The 27829-nt window shown below is 35.9% G+C and overlaps 1 protein-coding gene across 4 annotated transcripts; it reads right to left on the bottom strand.

Moving 5' to 3' along the window:
• Positions 1–1777: 1777 nt before the first annotated feature.
• On the bottom strand, positions 1778–22783 carry LOC149775046 (heat shock 70 kDa protein 12A-like). 4 transcript variants are annotated; one of them, XM_089943313.1, is made up of 5 exons: positions 22669–22783; positions 18295–18600; positions 16719–16940; positions 8195–8357; positions 1778–3430 (listed from the first exon to the last, which is right to left on the bottom strand). In XM_089943313.1, exons 1-5 carry the CDS (start codon positions 22672–22674, stop codon positions 2370–2372), a joined length of 1758 nt encoding a protein of 585 aa, XP_089799439.1. In that variant the 5' UTR covers positions 22675–22783; the 3' UTR covers positions 1778–2369. The 4 variants fall into 4 exon arrangements, with proteins under 4 accessions (XP_089799439.1, XP_089799437.1, XP_089799440.1 ...); XM_089943311.1 differs by having other exon boundaries at positions 22607–22730; XM_089943314.1 differs by lacking the exon at positions 22669–22783 and adding an exon at positions 21748–21867.
• Between the last annotated feature and the right edge of the window lie 5046 nt (positions 22784–27829).

Genomic DNA, 27829 nt, shown 5'->3' with positions numbered 1-27829 from the left:
CTTTAATTTTTCAAATTATTCATAGGAATTATGAAGTGCTCATTCGTCGTTTACGGGCTAAATAATTATGTTGGGTTTATTGCGAATTCATTCTAGGACATTTTGGATTATGTCCTTGTGAAACGTCATGACTGTTAGCACAGAACCACTGTTCTAGGCTATTAGTAGATCAGCACCGTCTTTCAATATTGAATTAATTGGGAACACCACTGGAATTCATTAGGATTACTCTACACTGTTGGACTTGTAGGATTTTTTGAGATTTAATTCACACTATTTTGAATAATATTTGAAGAAATTAATGATTAAAAAGTAGACTTCTGAAATGGCCTCCTCAAGACGCGTGAAATTCGAGTAAAATGTGTTAACAGTTGAATAAAACCTGTGAACGTAACGAATAGAAAGATACAATGGATAATGCCACAGAATGTTATTCTCGCATTTGACATGCTAGGTTGAAACAGGAAATACGCTTAAAAAAAACAGGACAGATGCTTCCTAAGTAATAAACATTCGACGCAGATTAATGTCAGTCTATTAGAGAGAAATCGTATACAGATTTGACCAAATAGGTAAAATACAAGAAAGTTTGTACCCATGTAAAAACATAAAGATGATATTTCTTCTTTCATCTGGAATTAATCTTGAAAAATCCCTTTACAAATCAGAGCCCTTCAAACTATAATTAAAATGCATACAGTCAAACAAGAAATAAAATTCGTACATTCAGACTAGAATTAAAATGCATATATCAAAATAAAATTAAAATGCATGCAAAAAACTAGAATTAAAATACATACAGTCAGACTAGAATTAAAATGCATTAAGTTCAACTAGAATTACATTTCATACAGTAGTCACACTAGAATTAAAATGCATAGAGTCGTTCTTTTAATAGATGTTTAGTGAAAATAGGGGTTTAACATTTCAGAATGCATTTGACGTCTCTGCAAAAAAAAATGTATGGAATGCTGTATCGGAAACCAGGTAGTGGACAGGAACTGCATCAAACATGTCAGACTCATTTAGAAAGAAAATGACAAGCTGATTATATTTCATTGACCAAAAAGACGAAAGTGACTATTACGACGGGATAAAAGAGTAATCAAGGTTTTCTTGATCCGAGGCATTTAAGCATCTCGGACTGAAAAATATCAGTAAACCTAACTGTGCCTGAATAAGTTCAATACACTGCAAAAAGTGTAGAACACACACGGCTATATTTCCTCATAAATAATGTATTGATACATTAAAAAGGGATCAAAGAGTCTATGTATAGCGATGAAGTGTTGTGTACATCTACGACAAAAATACATAGCTTATTGTCAGACGAGGAAACTTTCATGCACTGAAGTGGGATATTTTTGCATGTCCCTACCTTGAAAGAAGACGCCGGCCCTACCGCCACTCCAGTCTCAGATTCTCGTTTTGAATTGATTGCCATATCCCTTACCCCATCTGCGAATTCCTCACAATCGCTTTTACTGTGTGGATTTCATTACAATGGAAGCTTTTGACGAATAATTATCGATTACATCAAATGACGCGTGCAGCAGCAATATCCTTGTCCTATTATTGGTTAAGGTAAAGTTCTTCTGTTATTTGAATAGTAATGGGATCAATCACTAAAACATGTCGCATGTCCCCAGGCGGCGATATCTCCACAATCACAATAGGGTACCATTTATTAATGATAATGTGGTTTATCAGTAGGGCAATAAAAAAAGAAAAGAATACATTGCTGAAGAAGACACATATTGATGACTTGACCCAGATATGTAAGTGATATAATAATTAAATTTTATTTTGCATCATCTGTCACATCACCTGTTGTAATAGTCTTTCCATAGAAAAAGCTAAGTATATAAAATGACTAACTTTTCATACCCACAGGTCAACACCGATAAGCAACGCTCGATGGATCATTTTACCCACGGCAAGTTTTGTGTAAAGACAATGAGACGCAGTACTATTTATATTTATTATAGATATAAATGAAGTATATATATATATATATATATATATATATATATATATATATATATATATATATATATATATATATATATATATAGTTGTTATTTAAAAAGCATAACCATAACCAAGAGAATTTATGGACTCCTGCATATTTTGACAGCAAGGCGGCCTCTACAATCAAGAGTTATAATGGAAGAAAGAAAAACAGATATAACTGAATCTTAAAGTGGAAAAACTACATGACTGTTTTGAGTTACCGCCATCCCAACAAAGTTATATAACAAAAATGAAGAAAAAGATAATAGTTCCTATTGCACAGTTATATATTACTGTATCATACTGAGAATTTGGTTTTCCTTTTTAATGATTCACATGCATAGCACGATTGCAATTCATCCCAGGAAGTCCATTACAGCCTTTGAAGACTTCCCTGTATGAACTTCTCTAGCTTCTACTTCCATTTCAGTACCTCCAAACATCAAGGTTATTGCAATTTTTCTCTGACTTAGGGGCACAGATGTGTCAAGACCAGAAATGGTTACACTTCCTAATAAAGAACATCCATCATCGCTAATGTACACTGGAGACGGTTTCTCTGACACGTATATAGAGAAAACGTGTTCCGCTTCATCTTGAACCATGTTGAGAATCTTCTCCGGCTGACGGTGATTAAATTTAATTTTCTGACCACATTCTACAATTTTAACAAAGACGTTATTAACAAGCTCCCCAAAATGACACGATTTTCTGAATGTTTGACGATGCTTTCCGTCAATGAATTTCATTGCCCCTGCAACTCCATACGTAAATCTGCAGACCCTTTCCAAAATTGATTCTGGGTTGTGACCAAATATAACAGCGCCTTTCAAGACTGCCAAGTCCGGCTCCAACGGAATAATAATATTTTTATTAGGAATACAATCTTGAATTGCCTGTTGAAACAAAGGACATTCAGAGAAGCCGCCAACCATTATTATCGACTTGACATCTGCGAAACGTTCGTCTTCGAATATCGAAATAACGTGTGATGTTATGGAATTAATGGTGTCCGTGTAAAACTCTTTCATCACAAAACTGTCCACTTTTAGTTTATCGTTCACAAGCTTCATCTTATTGGTAGTACAGTGTTGTCTGATGTACTCTTCAAGATTTTTTCCAGATTCTTCTTCAAAGAGTTGGATTAATGAAATAGGAATTCGAAGAATCACTTGGCAGTCTTTGTCCGGATAAATTTCTCTCTTCTTTACTTCAAATGAACGAAGCATTTCTTGCAAATCCTCTAAACTTTCATTAGAAAACCTCTGGAAGACAGGACTTCCTACAAGTTTGATGATGAATTGCTGAAAAGCTTCATCAACTTTTGTTCCTCCCCAAGGGCCGCCACTGGCTTTATGCAGCTCCTTTAATTTTCCATTCCCAATAACCTCGTGGATCGTTATATCCGCTGTGCCCCCTAAAATTAGTATAATATATGTGTTAGTCATAGACATAAAGGGTCGAACAATTAGTGCCTATTTCAAATGAAATGTATAAAACTCGTTTGTGTGGGTTACAAAACATGCGTTTGAAATCAGAACGCATGTACCTTCATGTTTGTCGCACGACAAAAAGCATTGACTTTCATCAATAAAACCACAAATTACCAAAGTGACAAGACTTTGAAATACATTCGAATGCGTCGGATATTTCCTTTTTTATGACTTATTTAAGTTGAGATAATGCTAGATAAATATTTTTAAAATGTATGCAATGGGTTAAAGCAACGTTATATAGATATCATGTAATACATACGCATATTGCTACTATTCAACCATTCTTCGACATTAGCCTATAAATTTCTGACAACTTGATGAGAACCTATGGCAATGACACTGTACATTCTTCCATATAAGCATAACAATTACTGACAACTTGATGAGAACCTATGGCAAATGACACTATATATGCTTCCATATAAGCTTATAAATTACAGACAACCTGACCAGAACTTAGGACAAAAGACAACGTGCATTTTTTCCACTTGAGCTTATAAATTACTGACAACTTGACGTGAACCTATCGCAAATGACACTGTACAACCTTCGATATTAAACTACTTTTATGCAAAAATCAGTAATTAATTTAATTGTTTTAAACATTGTGAAGAAAGAATTGGCTGAAGAAAAAGATTGGAAACTGATGTTTTAGAATTAAAGGACAGTTGGAGTATCAAATTCACGTCAAAGTTAATACATATCAGATGGAACATAATATATGCAAAATGGAATATGGAATATGTTTAAAATGTTTTCAACAAATCCTACCTAAACATTCAAAGTAATCTACTTCTCAAGGTAATAAAGAATTTTAAGCATAGATATGATACAATTTCAATTAAAATTATCAAACAGGTATTAATTTAAAGACAAGACAATAAAGGTCTAAAATCTTGACCTTTTCCATTAAGCTTTAATCATTTTACTTTCAAACTGGTTGAACTGTAAGGCGAAACTCGGACGGTCCTTAAACACAAACAAACAGTATAAAATAGCATAAGAACTGAATGTAATTTTCAACTTATTGCGAACGTTTTAATAACGAAATACCAACAAAAAAAGACCTTCAATCATAATTTATTTCTGAAAAAGGGAACCTCAGTATGCATAACTTTCACAGAAACATATGGACATTTTGTACCATTGTTTTTTTAAGTAATTGTTATTTCTCTAGTAAGAAACTCCTATACGAGAAGAACCTTGGATGGAAATGGCAACAACAAAATGGCCACACGGTTTGAAGTGGCTATTAGAACAGATACATTTTCGTCCGAAAGGACTGTATCTTAGTAATTTCTGCCATGACTACTCTTTTATTGTAATGGTTTTTGTTACCAGACATCTATGTGGTAAAGACCTTGAAATATTAATGCATTATTGTTATGATTTAGCTTGATGCTGGTCTGAATTCATACAGCATGCAGACTTTTCCGACAAGGTGAACTGATTCCTAGTTGTCACTGCACACTTCCTCGTATCCATATAGATAATTACCTACGGCCAATATACAAAGGACATCGCGTTGATGTTACCAACAAAATAATCTATCCCTAAGGAAAGTCTCGACTTCCTATAACGATGACAACACTTATTTTGATGCCGACACTATACCATGTAAGTAATGTAGTTTTAACTGCAAACATAAAGAGTAACTCTCTCTCTCTCTCTCTCTCTCTCTCTCAAAGAGCATCTCGCGAAGAACGCGATCTTACTTCCCGAATAGGTAACAACCCTCCAATGGACAAACATGGAATAAACCGAACATTTAAAAGTAATTATAGGTTCAAAGAAACACTCCTGTAGCGTCTACTGAGTGAAAGGGATTAAATGAATCACGCGTAATAATTTGTCTGCTCTATAAAATTCTTCTGTATTAGGAGTCCTTTGGTTACAGAAAATAGCTTATAGCAAGCATTGCTCTCTTATTTGGAAAATCTGGCAGTACACGTTAATTTATGTTTGGACAAACTGAATTGAAAGCGATTTTTAAATCCATTAAAATACATTTTGCCGTGACGTTATTTCTATTTTATCACCACGGAATAAATACATATCCACTGTTCAAGAATACTTGTCTCAACATATTATATTTAGTCAAAAGAGATTATTTCAAAACATTGGCAAGATAGGGAATAGAAGGTGCGATACTGATTCAGCCTCTTTTGATGCACAATCTTTGTCAAGTATATATGTAAACACACACACACACACACACACACACACACACACACATATATATATATATATATATATATATATATATATATATATATATATATATATATATATATATATATATATATATATATATATATATCACTCTATGGTCTTAAATTAAGTAATAGAAGAGTAGTAATAGAAGAGTGCAAAACCCAGAAAATGTAAAATTCAACACACAATTTATTTTCCTAGACTACAAAGTGAAAGTTTTAAGAAAGCTTACAGTATTTTGAATTAAGTCCATTTATGCCTAAAGGTTACATCACAGGTCCAAAAGTAAAGAGTATTCCGAATGAATTCCAGCGGTGTGCCGAACGATTTCCAATTTTGAAAGTGCTGATGTGTCAATAGCCTAGAATATTGTTCGTGTGCTAACAGTATTGCCGTATCACAATAATGCAATCCAAAATGTCATTGAATGAATTAAAAATAATCCCAAAATAATGATTTAGTCTGAATAGTACTAATGAGCACTTTGTAACCCCAGCGAATAATTTAAATAGATAAATCCTTTAAATTGAACGCAGAACACAAGAATAAGATTGAATCCAGTTCGAATGTTAAGGTAGGAATCTGTATGTAATTCCAATATAATCAACCTTAACATAAAAACCTAAGAAAATTTGAGAACTAGGATGAAGGTCAAAAATTAATTTCCAGGAAATTCTAAGTTATAACAATCCTTTATAGATCCCCACTTCTCTATCATTTTAATGGAAAATTACATCAAAACTGTAAACATCATTTCTTTCTAAAAAGTTATGTGGTCGGAATCAAGGCTGTATCCGGAACGCAAACTTAGTAAACGTGTTTATCCTACGTTGCATTATACTCCTACCCTAAATTATGGCTAAAAGTCAATTTCACAATTATATATATATATATATATATATATATATATATATATATATATATATATATATATTTCGAATCTGTTGTAAGCTTCCATTTGGAGCTTATTTTGCAACGAAACAATATTACAATGTAGAAGTAAATTAAAACAAAAATATAAATGGTCAATTGATAAAACGCTATTGGGATTTATGTATGAGAACATAATCGTGCACAATATGTATAAATACACGTGTCTGTATGCATGAATGTGTGTATACAAGTGAACACACATATGTAAAGGCCATGACGCAAAACCTCGAACACCTGGTCAAGTGGTGATGTAAGAGAACATGTAAAATTCAAAAACCTTATTTTGAACAAGAAAAAGAACATTGAAGTTAAAGTGAGCTTTGTTTCAATCTAGTGCAGCTGATTTTACTCACTATGGTGAACAACCCAAAACTTATACACTATAAGGTATCTTTTTATCTTCTGCGTTAAGAACTATCACTCCAATGTTGCAATCGCAATATGACGTAAAACCGAGCTTCGGATCACTAACAGGTTGCTTTGGAATCAGTTCAAGTTCTTAAGCTTCGATCTAGGTTCAACGCCCACGACCCTTTTATTATGTGGACACCGTGATGCCATGTCCCTTCATACTGAGACTGGAGAGCTGTTTAGAAATCACTCAATGCACGCACAAACAATGAGCCGAAATACAAAGACGTCTTGCCTGTTATTCCCTGTCCCGCTTATTGATATTTTTTCTCTACAAATATGAAATGATTCTGTTAATTTTGGGGTTCGTCTTTGATTTAATGTGGTTATGTGAGAAAGCTTGCCAGTAGCTTCTCGTGGGTCGGTGGTTCTTTCCGGGGGTTATCCGGGTTCTTCCTCCACCATTAATACTGGCCGCCATGTATAGCCTATCTTGTGCTGAAATATGGCGTTAAGCCCTACAACAACAACAACAACAAGTTATTTCCACCACCTCTGTCATAACATTCCATACGACAATTACTTTGTATTGCATACTGTTATGTCTATAACCATACCCACGATACTTATCTAGGTGTTCAACTGTCAAGCAAAACGTATCGTTCTAAAACTTTCTTTCAGGGTTGTCATACCGTACAACACCCATATGCTGTATAAAGAGCTGTCTATATAGCTGCAACGATTATCACAAAATCAGCTGGTCCTACAGAACCAAGGTATTCCAAATTACTCACTCTATCAAAAAGTATCTGCAGACATGGTTGTCCTACAAAGCAGCCTAGAGATTAAAGTAACCGAACAATATTAATACGAGAGTTATCTTAGAACCCAAACATGATTACGTCATCACAAACATATCTCGAACATGCAAACTGAAACAGAAATACAACACTCGGATCGCAACAGCATTTATCATGCAGTACTTTTTGTTGTCATATGCATTTAAGTTCTATTCAGTGCAACCTAGACAAATAGCATATGCTTCAGTTATATCTCTTCCTAATTGAAGATGTCTTTATACCATTGAATTCGATAGCACTAACACATGGATGGGCTCCTTGTCTAAAGAAGAAAATATTTAATATTTATCATTTGTCAGTAATATTAAGTCTCGATCTGCATTCTACCTCCAGCATCCAGAATCAAATACTTGGATCCTCTTTCGAAGGTGGAAATCGATGCCGTTTCTGAACCATTCGCCACAAACTTCTTCATCGGACAATGATTGCACAACAGTGAGGCTGCTTCTGGTTCGAGTGCTATTTTTAGATATTCGTCTCTGATGCCAGCCTAAAATTACAACATATCTGGTGAAAGTTTCAGTTGCATCAATATACAAATCACATTGATCAGCATTTGTGCTTTTACCATCGCATCACAGTGATAAAGTAGATAACACTTGAGCCCGACATAAATAGATTAAATAGGTATCAAGTACGTTATCCTCGGATCCCAACAGTTGATCCAAATCTATATTAAAATAGATTTTAACCTCGACAGATTTATCTATACTAAATAGCTCCTAAATACCAATTAGTTGTGTTCCGATTAACTCCAAAATAAAAATTCTCCAGTATAGTAACTTTTTGTGAATGGGAACTCTTTGGGGATAATATTGATTATGCTTTGCTTTCAGAAAGACAACTAAATATTAATTGCGTTTCCAGAAACAGTGTCATAATGTATGTTTTGTCTCTTTTCCTGATACAGGTCATAGCTTCTATCTCGCATGACCATTGTTAATTTTAGCATTAAAGCTACATACTATGTGCATTAAAGCTACATACTATGTGCAACCCGTGGATTATTATTCCACGGAAGTGAAGACTACTTTATTCGTATTGTCTGCAAATCCGCTACGCAGTTCCTAATCTGTGCTCGAAGTTTCGGTGAATTTCCATTTCCACCAGCAGAGTATTAAACTCGGAAATGCTAATTATTGTATCCTCGATAGCCACCGAATACAGTGTACTAATCGTGATGAGACTACTTTGTGCCGCTGCAAGCAGTTCTCAATAGACACATATTCGTGAATGTAATCGTGTCGAACTTAATTTACCAGCACCATCAGAGACACCGGTTACTATCAATATAGCTAGAACAATAATTTCGATTGTGCACCTACTATGGTTGTAGTTGCCGTGAGTCCTATCACATCAAAACCAACAGTTAGTTGCTGAGGTAAGCCAACAAATAGCGTCTATAAACAAACAAGCGCGTTTGATATTTCTCTTGGTGATTGCTCCGCTACGATTATTCTTTTTACGTCGGCAACAACGGAGTTCTGTAATAGATCTTCTATTAATAATTCGATTTCGTAGTACAATTATTCGAAAGGCCGACCTCGATCGGGCGAAACAAGCTCGCGCACTTCTAGCAAATTACCCTTTCTTACTGACACAACGGTCATACAACCATAGCAAATATCTGCTTGGGAAATATTTAAATTTCCGGCAATTGTGCGTCATGGGGTCTAACGCCCATCGCATTAAAACAAATATACTAATTACACCACTAAACTAAAATGGTCGTTCTCGTACACGGAAAAGTACGTTCATGCTGAATAACATTCGAGATCTATCGTTCAACTATTGAGTTAATGTTGGCGTAACATATTCGTTAATGAACAGAATAGGGATGAAGTTGTCGATGAATTCCACCTCGTCGTTGTAGATACAGTCCCTGTGTGTTTTCACACCTGCTGATGTAGTCAACCTTTGCGAAATGCATTTGCGATGATTCCAAGTTCACCCGGGTTTGGTAATGTTACATCAGGGTATCCTCTTGAATAAATATTGAGTCCTTTAAACTAAATTTGATCGACAGCGGCCAACGACAGCGATATTGTTTATATTAACGCTGTTTAAATAATATCGTCGTTAGTACTACACGCTACTGTTGGTTCGCCCCTGTCGACATTATTTATCATCATACGTTGCGTTAGACGCTTGCAGTGTACCATCTTAGATCTTCAAAAATCACAAGTTCACCTTGGTTGCCACTAACAACAATCCGACTGGTAAACTCATTCAAATCTGCTTTGGTGGCAACCTTGCTCAAATCCATATCATCACCGCGTGGGGCTGTGTAACGTCCGTAAATGTTAATAGACATTTTGTATCATATTCAAAGTTTTTAAATGTGAAATCAATAAGTGCGAATGCCCGTCGTTAAATAATTGACTACTTCAACTGGTGGTGCAATTCCATATGAGTCAAAATACAAACGATCTCGAGATGTCACCGTGTATGCAACCCAATGAGTGCCAGGTCATGTTGTTAAAATCAGGTTGACGATACCGGTCTCACGTATGCGTGAAACCATCGATATAAAATGACACCACGAAAATACTTGACTGATTTTGTCATAGCGAGTAAATCAAGATTGGTCCATTGACCGGCTAACGGTGGGCCATCTGAATGTTGTATCGGGTAATCGAAGACCTCATCCAGATGATATTTGGCGACTTGTTCCAGGTAATCAAATGCCTTTCCTTTTTTATTCGTATACGACCGTCAACAGCCTGTTACAGCGCCATCCCGGATAATGTTCCGATAGCCCCTAACGCTGCCAATTTTGCAACCACTAGAACCTCAGCGACTAACAATGCTGGAATTGCTGCAGTGAGTGAAACTATTTGTTTCACTTCTGATTTGGGTAATTGTAACGTTACTGAGTTGTTATTGTGTTTGGCCCCAATAAGCGGAGCGTGTTCTGTTCGAGTTAACCACACGGGGACAGTTCTAGTCAAATTTGCTTGAGAAAGTTTCGATGTAACCCACAATCATTTTTAATCGCATTTTTTAAAACTTTTCCCAAGATGACTTTTTACTAACACCAGCCTTCACTTCGTGATAGGATATAATTATTTAAATAGAAAACATGCTTAATTATGAATTTTCGAAAAATCTATGACATTTCCTTAGGTGCATCGAGGACCCTCATTCGACCACACGCACCTTCCATCAACAGAGTCTTGTCCGAAAGTATCACAGCATAACATCAATAATCATCTGCAGCACCAGCGGCACATACACGTACATGAAATTACATGTCAATAACGGATTGCCTAAACAACTTCAGGTTTTCCATTGAAAAGTAATACATCGGGTGTAATGTGCAAAAGTTGTATTAGGAAATTAGCACACCTGTTTAAACGTAAATATGTCGATCCATCTACGACCAAAGATTGTGATCTGTACGCGCAATATCGGGCTTGGCTCCTGCATAGTTAAGCAGCATTTCTTCAGAGGGTTCCTATGACCGTTTAACAGCAAAGAAACCTCAGCCACTTCTAAGTTGTTAAATATCATCTCATTATGGGTTTGACTGATATCTGGCGCTGTAAGTTTAAATGCTTCTATCACGTTTTAGTGCGGTAAGACCATGTTTGGTACTTATTTGTCATGCAAGTTGCCCCTGAATACGAGTTGGGGGGTGCATGTCTGTGGTATGCGCAAGAAATGAAAGCTTTGAAGAGGTTCCAAATGGCATAAATGATAACAAACGTGATTCTTTGACGGGCTTAGCACAGTCATCCACAATGTTAATATGTTGACAGTTCAACTTTATCATCAACACCTATTGTACGCTAAAATTATATCGTTGGCGTTGTTCTTACAAAATAAGGTGATTATGTTTAGCTCCAAAAATAACCATTTCTAAACATCTCTACAAAATCCAAATATATGACTGAGGGAAATGCCCACAAAAATATTAATGAATCACCAATAAATTGTGATGGACGCTGTGTAAATCCAAGAATAAAATTCGGGTTTGGGCCGTTGATTACAGCAGCGCGAGCAACAAGGTGCTGCTGTTGTCTACGGTCTATGATTGGGATCATTAGTTGCATCCTTAATAAACATCATTGCTGGAACAGCGGATGACTCTTAATCGTCACAATATCTAGCTCATGCGAGAGTTGACGTGGCTACGTCAACGTTGTGAAAAATTGATTTGATTTCCTTGCATCAATGGAATAACGTGCGCTGTTAAAGAAGGCCATTGTTAACAAATCCCAATTAGGCATTGACATCATAATTGGCATCGTCGTTTTGTACCAGTGTTCCGTCAGTTTCCTGCACCTGTAAGTCTATTTTTAATTGACTGGGGTCCCTAGCTGTGTATATGAGTAATACTGAAAATGTCTTTTGCTTCGGTCCACCAACAATGACGAGTCCATGTAAAAAAATGCAGGATCTAATATATCTTTGAATTTAGCCATATTGAAACTTAGATTCCACTTATACATTATTGAATTTGTCTAATACCTTTGCGTGACGGCTATGGTGGCTTCACCACTCACGTCCTCAATCGTAATCCACTTCTCATTATCAGTCTTGCAATCACCGAGCCACTTCGTTGATAAATTTACCTGATGGTAGTGAAACCGTTTTTGATAGTACTCCATGGATAATTGCCCTAATTGATCTCGAATTGATTGAATCGCTTGTAATCGCAGCTTTTTCAACCAGTCCGCAGCATCGTTTTTGATGATATCAACTACTCAACTACTCGCAATGCACTTTATATAGCAATTGTTTCAGCACGCGACGATAAGGCTGAGAGCACATTTGGTGCACCTGTAAACAATCCAGAAATAATGTCACCGAGTCCAGTTGCATAATATGAAACGTAAACGGCTTTTTTTTCACTTTAACAACACGCATGGATCCTATATGTCCACGTATGACTGTCATTATAATATTAAATAGCAGGTCGATCTCTAATGTATAGTTGTATTGTCAATGTTTTACTTGAAGATCTACAACGTGCCCATCTTGATGCACAAGGGTAAAACTAGTATGTGTCAATTGATTATTAGGACATGGAAGATGCACAGGTGCCACGGGTATACTCGCTATCAAACAACACGGTTCCACAGTTGGTGAAAACCCAAACAGAACATAACCATGAACCGCTTTCATAACTTTTCTGCACAATGGCATACGACTACGGTTTTGTTCATTCGCAGCAGCAATACGATGTCGGTTTTGTTCATCCTCAAACACGCCTAATAATACCTTTTTTTCAACCTCTTGATATTAGCATATTACGATCACGTAGAAATTGTTTCCGTTGTTGTATTGTTGTTATATTAGCAACGTTTGTTTTATTAGCATCCGATGAAAGATTGGCTGGGACAGCAAGATGATCCATTGCAAGTATGGATCATAAGAATTCAGGTATGTCAACTTTTCGCATACGACTTGGTATTTCTATTCCCAACTTCCTAGCTCAAAAGACTCAGCACGGCAAAGTATTACACCAAGAAGAATGCGACCATACTTTGTGAGTATGTGTCTAACAACATCAAATGTCTTAGATCGTTGATAAGTTTCCTCAATAACTTTTGCTTTATTGCTTTATGAACAGTTTGTGACCATATTTTCCCAGTGTTTGCGTTGCTCCTCTTCTGCTTGTTTATAATTAAATTCATATATCCACTGAAGATTGCGAGTCTGGATTTCATTGCTATCTTAAAGAAAATGAAACAAACATTTGATTAATTGGTTTGCTCTTAGAGATCTTCATTACTGCTTGAATATTCGCTCATTTCATCAGAGTATTCATTCGTGTAACTCGTTTCAGACAAAGTTACAAAAGCATCAGATGTAGTAGGTGATTTAATCAACGCCAGGGTCTTAATTTTTTCCTTGCATAATATCATACATATCTTTTTTGATCTTTGCCTGTTCATAAGCTTGTCCAAGCATGCATTGTTGCTATCCTAAAAGGTCATAAGTTAATCATTTCTTCAGTATCTTCCGAATATGTGTCCAAGAACGCATAAAACATCTTTTGAATCTGTATGATGCAATCAAACGAAACAGCAATTTAGGTTTTCTGCAACAGGTTTTATTTGCCAGTCATTTGATAGGTTTAATCCCATTTTTCGAGACTGCAACTAATTCCATCAAAATATTATAAGCGTCGATAGTATAGTTACAAATAATAATATAGGACTTACTGAATAATTCACTTTAGTGGAATAATAATCAATGGGTTGCACAAAGTATGTGGCTTTCATGCTACAATGAGCAAACGTCATAAGGGTAGAGGCTGTGACCTATATCAAAAATAGAAAGGCAAAATATATACTGTGACACTATTGCATGCTTTGGGAAAGATCCTCTTGGTATAGCAGTCCCAGCTCCTCAATAAAACCATGTCCATGTTATCGATTTGAATTAAGCGTATCGTTTATTTCTGCTGTACCTAGACAAACCATTGCCATCATCAAACAGAAACATGGTTGGCTTTTACACTAACGTCTGTTTTAGAAACTAGCTACAAAGAATAAAGTACACGGAGAATTGGACGATATAGTATTAAATCTGAGTCGAAATGTCACAATTATACGAATAGTATGTTATCATGAAGCAGAAAACAAGAATCTCTCTCTCTGCCTCTCTCTCTCTCTCTCTCTCTCTCTCTCTCTCTCTCTTAACGTGCGTAGTCAAAAGACCTCGGCGCAATTGAATGGGGTTCACTATTTCACGTTTGACACGGACAACTCTTGCTATGCAAATTCAGTCAACATCAGATATCATTATGTATATGTCCTACATATTGTAATAAAGTTGGAGTATGCGCATTTGGTTATAGCGCCCCGTTTAAGGAATTCTTAGATTTGTGTGATTACTTGTGTGATTATTGGAATTCGGCGCAATGGAAATATCCTAAGCCCGAAATAATCATCCAATTACTAGAAGCAAACGTCACGGAGTGAAGTGTTAGTGAGTTTCCATGATTCCATGGTTCACTAGTAGTGATATCAGGCCAAAACCGAATAAATGTCCCTGTCGTAAGATAGTCCATATTAAATTCTAGTGGTGTATATTGGTGGTGTGACTGCATTGGCAGTATTTACGGTAGGAAACTGGTAAATTACACAAAGGAATAAATAGGAAGGGACTCGGCAGATACCGTTTATGTTGCCTTGGGGGCAAATGTGGTGCAGTTATATTGGCGAAATGTGCCTGGAAAACATACATTGACTGGCCTAAGGTGGCGGAGTTAAAATAGTTCCCAGTGTTAGGAGATACTCGTATATTTTCTAAGGAGTGAACGGCTGGCGGTACGGAAAACCTGATGAAGATAAACCATGCAGATGTGCGGTTGATAGATATGTGGCAGGTTCTTTTATCTGTGGTCTTGCATTAATTAGAGTAAAATTTATGTATAGAATGGACACGTCGGGCTTTCTAATTTACGACTGAAGTTGTATGGAAGTCTTTGGAAAGTTGGGGTAAACATGACTTCTAGCGGGAATCGCGCCAGGTTTTGACAACCGCTCGGTCAAGTAAAGACCCCTGGCTGGTAACAATATTATCTTTGAAGACAGATTTAGGCACATCGCGTCTTCCTAGAACTGTTGTGTGAGATTTGCACGCATATTGCTTTATCTCATTTATCACCGTTTTGCTCTTTTGTCAATGCAAACATTTTGGGGACATAATTTTGAAAGATCATTCCTGTTTTATAGCATTATATAGACGTATAAACACCCATGCTGTTTTCGGTATATCAAAACAACGCACGGAAATTCAGCTTCACGTAAACAATGAATATGTATGACAGCAGAATCTAATTTCATGGGTAACAAATATACGTAAATCAAAGCATAAACACTGATAGCGCACAAGCTTTACGGAAAACTATTACATCGGCGAATCTTACCCCGAATCGATGGATCAAGAGGCTTGTAACGTCAACAAATCTCCAAATTCCAAATTAGATTGAACTGATTAATTTGTTCCATCCAAACAAATCCAACAAAAATTGTCTCAAAATACTGAATCAAACAAAACACGTTTACCATTCGTTGAACAAAGCCATAACTGAAAAAATAGTTAAGCATTGGAGGAAATATCTGTCACAATCAATGGCAAACGATAGATGCCAGAAGAGTGAGCGGTAACTACAAATACCAGGAGATGTAAATCGATTTGATGTTTTCATATCTTGCTGTCTTCCATTAATGCAACAATATTTTCCAAAGTGGTAAAAGTTGCAAAACTATCTGTTGAGGTAAAATAAATGATAGAGGTTTTGAATTAAACATAGAATTTCTGTATTAAACCTCAGTATATGTTTACACTGCATTTCAACCGCCCATGTTTTCGTATTGGTATTAGACAATCAAGACACGTATACTTACAGAATAGGTATTGTAAAATGTTAGGCATTTTTTTAAAACTAATTATAAAGGCTGTCTTTATGAGACATCCATCCTTTCTTAAGATATTCTAAAGGCACACGAAAAGCATTTTAGATAGTTGCAGGTACGAGACATAGATGATCTAAGAAAACCATAAGGCGGAAGGATACAAAATACTGCATACACATGTGCAATGTCAAGATCTTATTTCGTGTACAGTAAGTCAAATTTGTTATTTTTTATATTATTTTTTTATTTTTTTATTGTTTTTCTTGCTGTTTATTTGTTTGGTGAAGGGGTGTAGACCAGTTACTAGATTATAAATCAACAAATTTGAAGAAATAAAAAGGGTAAACATTGGGTAAATACGTCGACAGGAAATAAACTTTAACTGCAATTTACTCAATGGGTCATGGTATCAACCAACATATAACATTTGCTGCACGTTGTTAAATAAATATTTATATGTTAGAGATGAAACAAACCGTGACCGCTGCTTGTCTCATGAACTGCTTGGCCCGTTCGTTCCAAATGGCTGGGACAGTCAGTATCCATTGAATGTCATGGTCCTGGATGCGACCTTCCAAGGTGCGTTGAAACTGCTTTAAAAAATCCTCCTTCATAAATTGAATCGTCCTGGAAAACACTATCATGGCAGGTAGCGGCTTGCCTGTCGCATCTCTTATGACCGTTGTTCTGGATAGCGACTGAAAAATGATCAAACTGTCTACTGTTTATATTTTACTACAAGCCTCATTCAAGAGAACACCTGAGTACCATGAACACTTGTGCATAGTGATCAGCTCTCATTTCCAGTTTTACCATTCATATCATTATTCTGCTTTAAAATGTGTTACCCTAAAGTAGCATTTAATCCATAAAATAGATTAGGATTTGAGTTGTTTATATTTACAGCCATTACCCTTTATAACATTAGTTTCTCCTCTCGAACTCGAAAAACACTCATGTGACTGGTATATCACCTGTGCCAAGCACAGGCATTCAGTTCTGATATGTATAACCCTGATATTTTAAATGAATGATGCTTTGACATAAAATATAAATTATAGGTTCATTTCTGTTAACAACTACTATATCGAAGCGCTTTAAGTAAACATCAATTTATACCCGTTATGTCAGGACAAAGACGATATTCATCGAGGTAGCATTTCTGTCCATGATGTGAGGACAAAGACGATATTAAATGAGGTAGCATTTCTACCCGTGATGTAAGGACAAAGGCGATATTCATCGAGGTGGCATTTATACCCGTGATGTAAGGACAAAGACGATATTCTTCGAGGTAGCATTTCTGCCCTTGATATTTGGACAAAGATGATATTCATCGAGGTAGCATTTCTACCCGTGATGTAAGGACAAAGACGATATTCATTGAGGTGGCATTTGTACCCGTGATGTAAAGATAAAGACGATATTAATCGAGGTGGCATTTCTACCATTGATGTCAGAACGAAGACGATATTAATCGACATGACTTTTCTACACTTTTTCTCGAAACATAAACGAAATGACTGGAAATGACATTTCAGGAAAAAGACGGTATTCGTCCAAGTGACTACAGCTATATCAGACTGAGAACGGTGTTCGTCTCAGCTGCGCTGACGGAATGCATCAGCTTTTAATGCAGAAACAATTCGCATCATGGGCCATACGCTCTCTATAGAACCAGCTCCCAAAATAATAAAATGACGAGTACTCTGATTTTGCTACCTGCTCATTGTTTCTACTCATTTGAGCCAAATCATATGTAACCGGGACAGCCAATATAAACACAGACGCTTATTTCCAATATGAACACGTATTATTTATTGTGATCAATTGTGAGCATTTAGAATTTGTCTTTCTCTGAAACCTGCAGTGTTCAGCAAAGGTTGCCTGCAATCGTCAATTTCACAGTTAACAAAACGCTGCAGCGCTTCATCTAAACTTATATTAATTTTATGAGATAAAGAAGTATAAATTTAATTTTGTATTAAACGAAATTACTAAATGACTAATAATTTTGTTTTGAGTTTAGTTAAAAATAAATAATCTACTTACGCTGTCGTTATAAATTTTCATCTTAAATCTTTGAAAGTAGTACCAACGCTTATATCCACCTTCTTCAACCAGAGCAGCATACCTATCCTCAGCCTCGTACCCAAAGGCTTCTAATGTCTTGCCGTCAGGTCTGATAAGAACTGTAGTTGGAGCTTTAGAGGAGATGCGATCCCCACCCACCCACTCGCGGACGTGGACTTTGGTTGGGTTTTCTTCATATTCATGCTTTAGTGAGCATGCCCAGCTCGAAAAGGTAGTCCCAAAATCGATGGCAACTACCATCAAGGGTGGAGTCTTCTCTTTCTCCTGTAGAGGAAATATATATATATTTGTTTACATTAGCAATCGGTTCCCATTCCCATTCCTAGCTAACTTCGTTCTAACTTAACTATCACTGGTGCTGATTTTATACACTTTGGTAATTGTAATTTCTTTTGTAGATTTGTCTTTCGTTTGAATTTAATGAAACAAAATGCAGTGAATGAATAGTATGCATTGTTTTCTTGCTTTATTTTATAGAATGAAAACCTATCAAACCTGTGATGATTTTGTAAACAAAATTTGTCTTCATCATCCGTTTCTACTGTCGCCAATGACACGTAAATTCGAGGGTTCATACCATACAAATTTGCCTCAAATGTCAGAAAATAAAAAATAATACGTAACACGTGAGTTTAAGTAAGTCGTTTACTCCTTTTAGATTTTATTCGTGTCCTCTTTTCTTTTTATTTATCTTTATTCCATTTGAAAAATGGATTATATAATATAATGATCTTCAAACCTGGTGTACCTTTTTTCACCTACATATACTTAGATACATTGTAAATTATGTAAGTTCTTTACCTGTCTATCAAACCTATCTGTTGTAATTATTCTTACTATTTGTTCCATATAATTTTCAATAAGGAAATAAAACACGATCATATTTTCAGTGCTTTTGATAAATAAAATTAAAATTGTTAAGGGAAATGTAACCGGAAGCATGCAGCCTCTCACTCGCATATGTGTTTTACCAGATTTATATATAACACGGTTATTTCGCAATTTGGCCCGTGAACAAATAGGCGTCCCTGAACTCTCGTGGTTATTTATATGTATGCCTGGTTTCAGCGACTTAAAGCTAAAGATTCAAGAATCTTGGATGCATAATAGAGTTAAACGCTGGCCTGTTTCATTTTCCATGACTTCACATGTTGTTACATTTATTTGCTCTCTTCCTACCACTGAAGGAGATACGCGAGTCACTTTATCCTGACACCAGGCCGACCAGTTCTAACACTAAACTCTTAAGCGCCAAGCGAGGCAGCTGTTAGTATCATTTTTGTAAGTATTTGGTATGACTCGGTCGGGGATCGAACCCACTACCTCCCGCACCCGATGCGGACGCTCTAACCACTAGGCCACCGGAACGGTCCCAAAATTTGTCATTAAGAGAGATATGCATGGTTTGTTCAACTGCAGTACACACACGCATTAACATCTTAGTAACCACGTAGTACATGACACAGTTAAATATTTACAATACTCTAGCACGTGATTATTGATTTTTTGTGCAGCGGTAGATATTTGGTTTACACTTGAAACTTATTATGTAGGTTGCAGTCAAGGATAAAGAGTTTAATTCTCTAGCGGTGGTCGCGTACTACGAATATTCTGCAGTGACGACTTGACCGTGATTTCAAAAAGCTGAACAAAGAAAGTAGTTAAGTAAGTGGAATAGTAGGTTTATAAAGGATTGTAATTCATATAACACCACAGACGTTACAGTTCATTATCCTTTTGTCTAGTTGGAGTAGATCATATCTTTACAGTAATCTGTCTATCTATCTATCTATATATCTGTCTGTCTGTCTGTCTGTCTGTCTGTCTGTCTATCTATCTATCTATTTATCTATCTATCTATCTATCTATCTATCTATCTATCTATCTATCTATCTATCTATATATCTGTCTGTCTGTCTGTCTATCTATCTATCTATCTATCTATCTATCTATCTATCTATCTATCTATCTATCTATCTGTCTGTCTATCTATCTATCTATCTAATATAAGAGGAATATCTTCCCACCACACAACTCTCTCAAAGAGCTAAAGTTTTAGAATTTATGATGTTTTGCATGATAGAATGTCTTCCATATGACGTGTCCATATTAAAACGTTCTATACAAAATGAAATCTCTGTTGAAAGATGGATCGTTGATATGTGAATCTAATGTTATCATATCATCAGTTCCTTACTTATGCATTGAATCAACCAAATGAGCAGTTTTATATTCATCAATCAAAACTGTCAGAAGAAAATGCATTACGGTGAGTTCTATTTCATTTTTAATGCATGAGTGCTAAGAAATACGTGCAAGACGGTGTCCAACTTTAAGTAGACAGTTTAAGAAAAAATATGTTCTAAACGTTTTGTTTAAACGATTATTTTCAACCACCATTGAAGAAAGTACATAAAATAACATGAAAAAATAAAGAAGGACTGACCAACAAGATCACGATTATTTATTCGTTAACAATAGGTTTTACCTAGATAGTCTGATTTACACGAGAACTGAAAAACAATAGTCAGATAAATTCTAAATTTATTGTTAGCTAATGAAGTAATTAAAGCTGGTTCTGATGGGGATAGTAAGTGATGATTTTTTGCCTCAGCTCAGATGATTTAAATTAGGAATAAAAACATAGACACCTGATTTCTTACTAGGCAAGTGTGTATCCATAACAAATACTAAGCAAATTTATTAGTTAATGTTTTGAATTTTTTGACTGCACTGAATATATCCTTCTTGTTCTCAAGGGGTTCGATGCATGAATCTAATTAAGCAACTGAAACTATCTGGTAACAAAGGATGTACCATTTGAACGTACAAGGATCGTAAAACAAAGGTTTTACTATTTACCAAGGATCCCAGTCCTCACAAAAGGGTGATAAACCATATTACAATGTTGAAACATACGGCTTACCATCTTCAAAATATACCATTCTATCAAACAGGGATGGTAAATCATACTTGATGAACCACTGTGTATACCATCTTCAAAGAGTCCCAATCTATCAAACAGGGATGGTGTATCATATAATGTGAAACATGGTGCTTACCATCTTCAAAGAGTCCCAATCTATCAAACATGGATGGTATATCATATAATATGAAACATAGTGCTTACCATCTTCAAAGAATCCCGATCTATCAAACAATGATGGTATATCATATGGTGTGAAACAAAGTGCTTACCATCTTCGATGAATCCTAATCCATTAAACAGGGATGGTAAATCATATATGGTGAAACATAATGCTTACCATCTTCAAAGAATACCAATCCTCATAATAAGATAATATACCACTGATGATAATATTAAAACAGGATTTACCATCTTCATAGGATTCTAGGTCTCATAAAAGGGTGATAAACCATGTAATAATTAAATAGAAACATAGAACTTACCATCTTCAGAGTATCCTATTCATTCTTAACTGGGTGGTAACCCGTATGAATTAACATTTAATGAAAATCATCAACAAGGAAGTTCATATGGACAAGCAGTAGACAGCTACTTCAGTTAAACTGAACCACTCTGAGGGAAGATATACACATGTTTTATTTAGTGTTGCTATTATGTGTGGTTTATAATGGTTTTGACGGAATCTGAGCAATGCTAGATTAGCGTACATGAATTATACTCAAAATAAATGGATACATCACAAATCTGAACAAACCTTTTTTTTTTTATTGTTTTGTTTAGTATCTCTTTAGGGCATAATTTGACTCTTGCTGAATTCATAAAATTATGAAGACATCTTTACAAAGATGTTATTGTATATAACAGTAACAACAACAACAACAACAACAACAACAATAATAATAATAATAATAATAATAATAATAATAATAAATTCTTGACTTAAACACAGTGGATTGTGTTTGTTTTGGTTTAGTCCTTTTCGGTACATGAACACATGAATGATATATCATGCCAATGCAATTAGAGTAAACGGCATTGCTACCTGAACCGATGGTAAAATTCGATGACGTATCGATCTGATCATACGTCCAACGATTGATCCACCACAGCTCTCTAAACATGCTGGTTAAAATTTGGCTGAGTTACCCAAATTACTGAACATATATTTTTATTCTGAGGAAAGAACCAATTTTCATAGGGTTTGTATAACATACATTTTACCGACTTAAACTTTTGAAGTAACCACAGTGAATGATCTAGTAACTAGACTGCAAAATCTCACCTATGTCATACTAGATTTTTCACGGTTTAAAGCCGCTAATTCCATTTTTCAATAGTTACCTGAATATTTTGGTGTACATCGTCCCTAAGAGTATTGAACATACGGTACAACGGTGGTTTACCTTCATTTCCCCAGCGATTGAAACTTGTTCATGGTCGACGTTTCTTTATTAAGACTAAGAACAATGTGCTCGATACCTGTATGAGTGGTACTTGGATACATAGCAACCGCATACCTGTAATATCTGACGTATTAAAGGTAGGAGGTTTCAAAACAAAAGCATTGAAGATTGATCAAAATTGTTCCTATTTAAATCATTACTTGATATGACATCATATTTATTGCTTGACTAATGTCTCACACGGACAGGGATTTATCATATGAAGCCTTATAAGTACAATATATTCTTGTTTATGTGACGAAGTACATTGCATTAAATTTCATTTCATGAATCAGACAGCTCGATAATCAAATGTAACAACCCAAAGATTTTACAATGGAAATCTATATATAAAGACACGTCACTGGTAAAACGATGCATTACGTGTATCCCTAATGTGAATTACTAAGAACCCTTATTTGAATAAACGATCTTAAAATAAAAATAAATAAATAAATAAATAAATAAATAAATAAATAAATAAATAAATAAATAAATAAATAAAACAGGGTACACGTCTGGTATATATTTTCTTCGCTACATGCCATAATATAGTAGCATATTAGTTCTTTGTTCACGACAACATAAAAAAATAACAAAAATCCTTAATTAATTATGCTTAACTATGACGAGCTTCAAGGCGATATACATTTATAATACTTTTGAAGCTTAAAACCAACATTTTATTATTATTTTGTATACGTCCCCAATGAATGAAACCACACAAGTTGTGTTAATTTTTGTGGTCATCACAGTCTCAATCTTCACTACAAAATTTCTCATAATACAAAATTAATCAGAATTTGATAAAACGGTTTCTAAGTTCGCCTGATATCAGACGTGTACACATCGTAACGCAGTTAAATGAGTTAGGTTTTTGATATATGAGCTGGAAATTATTCTTCCAAACACACACACGCATACACACACACACACACTCACATGCACATATGCACGCACGCACATACACAAACACACGAATTAAAGGTACGATATCGCAAACCAAAATACTGATATTTAGCCAATACAGAAAAGAGACAAAATATATTTCCTGTTTCTAAACATGAAGGTAAATATTTTAAGGCCACCTGTTACCTTTGCTAATGCGTGTTAGTCAGTGCCTTTCATTAATGTTCAGTGGATTTCTCATACTATGTTACACTAGATTACGTTATTGTTGGATGAAGAAAGGAAGCATATTTCAAGAAAAATTGAATGTGTATACGTGACAGAGAAGATGTAATCTTAAAAAATAAAAATAATGTTAAATAGACAAGGACTAGGAGAAACAGGAGCAACATCGATTATATATATGCTCACACGTATGTACACCAATTTTGCGTTTCTCAATAACGTGAAGGAATACATGCTGACAATAATAACAATATTGTAAGACGATGTTTCGCACGCACTTTTCTTATCCTAAGGATGTGTTTTCCTTTGAATTATATGTAAATTTGTTCGATAAATAACGAAAGTAAACTTTACATCACGAATTTAATTAAAAGAAGTTTTTTCTGTCGTCTTTGAAAAAATAATAATATCGTGGTATATCCAAGGTACAGCTTACTGTATACATCACTTATAAGTCACGTCCAACTGCAAACTGCACAGACCCAGATCTGTCGTCGCATATTGTGCCCGCATATCTGTATCTGTGCATTTTGTCAAGATTAATCAATAGAAGAAACCCCGTAGATATAGCTCTGTAGGCCTATTATCATACGGAAGAACAGGACCTTTGTTGTTTGCAGTTTGATTCGACTTAAAAGGGAGCACATGCGGTACGTACTGATACCATATATATAATAAAATAACATATAAGGGGTGGGGTGAGGGATGTTTGGGGGTAGAGTCGTGCAAAATGCGACCTTTTGTTTGCGAAATGTTGCTATCGCTAAGGAAACATTAATAGCTGTCGTCATATTTTAAAGATATACTTGCTCTATCCCATTTAATAATGTGTTATTTAGCTAGTGAAAAATTCAAGGACGCAATTTCCAAATAATCGGAATATATTCCAAAATCCTTTTACTTTACGATGTTATGGTTTAATTCGTTAAACTCTGTAATTTTCCTCAGATGATAAATATAAAGTTACATTTGTACCAATTTCAGATAAATGTTTAAACTCGCGAAACGTTATTCGGCTAGTTTCATACAAATTTTCTGTGAAATGAGAACTCATTTAAGATGTGTCATTTCTTTGTCTTGCACAGTTCTTACACTTTGTTTAGATAGCGCAGTTGACACAACAATCCACGAGGTTATCGAGAAGAAAAAAATAAAATAAAATAACTGCATAAGGTTAGTGGCAGACTTTAAGAAGCAACAAAACTGAATAAGCGTTTCAGCAATTCATCAAAAAACTGATAGGAAATCCCATCTTCAATACGTTTTCTAATGAAACATTTGAGGAATGTTAGGAAATGTTTAATTTCCTTGAGGAACGAGACAGAAATTCAGTTTGACAAAGATTGGCAAGTTATCCTTCGAATTAAAAATTATTTGCTCCGTTGTTTAAAGAAACTGGAAGCACTCTTCAGGAGTCAATTAGTAAGCACCGGACGGCTGATAAGACGAAACTCGTAAACGATAAACTAAATAGGTAAATCTGTCATGAAAGAGTTTTACGCGGATACCAGTAATTGCTTAACATTAAGGGTTATTTCATTATTCGAGGAGAAGCGTTTTGCAGATGTAATGTCGACAAATAATGGTTGGTAGCTTTCCAAATGTTATTTTACTTCAGCAGGCAATTCAAGATTGCATTCCTCATTAAAAAAATAGTATTATTCCGTTGGAGCCGGACCTGGCTGTCTTGAGAAGCTTGTGATTTCAGGTAACAACCAAGACACTATTTTTGGAAGGAGTCTGCAGATATACGTATGGGGAGGTGTGGCAGGATAAAAGCCATTCATTGACGGAAAGTAGTGTGAAAAATTCGGAAAGTCACGACACTTTTGGGGAGCTGTGTGCTAATCTCGTTATGAAAACTGTTGAGCGTGGTGAGAGAATATAACTGAATAACCGTCAGGAGGAGCATAATTGTGTGATGGCTAGGGATGAAGCTGACAATATATGTCTATTTATGCGTCAGATAAGTCGTCTCCAATGTACATTACCGACGATGGATGCAGAGTACTAGGGAATTTGAATATTTATGGACTTGAAACATCTGTGCCACTAAGCCAAAAAAAGATTGCAATTGATGGAGGAACTGCAATGGAGGTAAAAGCTAGAGAGTTTCACAGGAAAGACGTCAAAGGTTGTGACTTCCTAAGATGCATTGTAAACAAGTTTTATTTGTAAATCTTTAGCAAACTAAACCGTCATTTATATCAAATATTTTCAATTATCACATGAAAGAGGCCAAAAGATACCATGGTAGCTCAAGTTTGCAATACGATTCATTGAGAGAGAGAGAGAGAGAGAGAGAGAGAGAGAGAGAGAGAGAGAGAGAGCAAAGCATGCTTGCATAAATACCAAACTAAAGAGAAAAAAATGTGCTTCTTCGCTTTATGAATATATCTCAAACAGAAATAGTCATGCATGAATATCATCAATTAAAACAGCTCAAAAGATTAAAAAAAAAAGATTTAGCATTTTGCTCTTGTTGAAAATACCACAGAAATAAAGGAACAAATGGATGAAGTATGGCCCTAAATGGCGTTCATGAAATTTGGTGGGGAGCCATATGCCAAACGCGATGTGCGATCTTTACTAAAGCAGGCTTAATAAATATTTGGACGGAAATGTTCAAGAGGACAATGACTTGTGGACATAAATATATGGATAAGCCAGGCGGCATGCATGTTCACATAGATCGGGGCCATCATGGAAATTCCATAACGGGCCATCGTACAAGCGCAAGGGCAGATCTTCCAAGATCTTCCAGAACTCAAAAGATAAAAGCAAAAGTGAACAAAGACTTATAAAAACCTGGGAAGTGCAAACCGAACACACAGTCGACCGTCTATCCCAAGTCGACATCTCCGAACCCGTGCCCCCTCCCTACCTACGAACCCATGCTGTGAGAAGAAGCCAGTTTACAACAAGAACATGGAACGCCAAGGCATCAATCACCTGTAGGAGAAGATCTTGATGGATCGATTTGCCGCATGTGCGACATGCAACGGGTCTGACGGGTGGAAACACTTGTGAGGTTGGTACGCGCCGGTAGTGTGTGTGTGTGTGTGTGTGTGTGTGTGATTTAGATTTTTAACGTAGCTCTAACAATTTTCAGTCATATTGCTACGATGTCAGCAGTTTGACAGTTTATAATGATGTCTAGCATTGGGACATTATGCTGCAGACATATAGCATGATGTCCCACCCAGTCACATTATCCTGACACCAGGCCGACCAGTCCTAACACTAACTTCTTAATGCTGAGCGCAATCGAGGCAGCTGTTAGTACCATTTTTGTAAGTTTTTGGTGTGACTCGGCCAGGGATCGAACCCACGACCTTCCGTTTCCGAGGCGGACGCTCTAACCGCTATGCCACCGGAGCTGTCACGCGCCGGTAATAATGTGCCAAAAGTCATCAATTTGTCTTTTTTCTTCCTTCTCACTGACATCGAGACGCTTCGCGCGTTAATACACGCAGTAGCGGCCTTAGTAAGGTACGATCGCACCGGGCCAGCAAGATTCGGGGCGGGGGGAGGGTTGGCCGAATTTTTTTGATTTTGTTTAAAACAGAATATCATTAAAGCATATTATTTAGAAATAAATTTGATTTTGAAAACAAAAATGTCTTTTCTATGAATTTCTTCTGTGATGGAAAAATAAGTTGGGTGGGTGGGTGCCATTGTCCTCGTTTCGCATCCGGCGCTTACAACCCTAAAACCGCGACTGATACATGAACTGATTGAGTACATCAGAAACGTATACAACAGCTGCTGAGTTTTAAGGCGTTTCCCATTGAGACACTTTGTGTCTTACACGAAATCAATGTCGCGAATCAGCGTGTCCTTACAAATAGAACCCCGAATGTCACCACGATGATATTAATCTTGTTATTACGAGTTAATCGTTGTTTACCTCGACTTCAATTACTGCAAGGAAATCACGCACACTCGGGACCACATTAGCATCGTTATCAGATCCTAATATTCGATA

Source organism: Sinohyriopsis cumingii, chromosome 19 (assembly GCF_028554795.1).
Source record: "Sinohyriopsis cumingii isolate HCF-2022 chromosome 19, ASM2855479v2, whole genome shotgun sequence".
Taxonomy (NCBI): domain Eukaryota; kingdom Metazoa; phylum Mollusca; class Bivalvia; order Unionida; family Unionidae; genus Sinohyriopsis; species Sinohyriopsis cumingii.
Note: the sequence above shows the minus strand (reverse complement) of the source record. Positions and strands in the feature narration are given on the sequence as shown.

Excerpts from the sequence above, each read along its gene's own strand:
- LOC149775046 (XM_089943311.1), bottom strand. The coding sequence starts at position 22,648 with ATGTTCAATACTCTTAGGGACGATGTACACCAAAATATTCAG. Across the intron at positions 16,941-18,294 it reads TGAAAATTTATAACGACAGC|TCGCTATCCAGAACAACGGT; the intron begins GTAAGTAGATTA and ends ATCATTTTTCAG. Across the intron at positions 8,358-16,718 it reads TGAGACAAGCAGCGGTCACG|GCTGGCATCAGAGACGAATA; the intron begins GTTTGTTTCATC and ends TTGTAATTTTAG.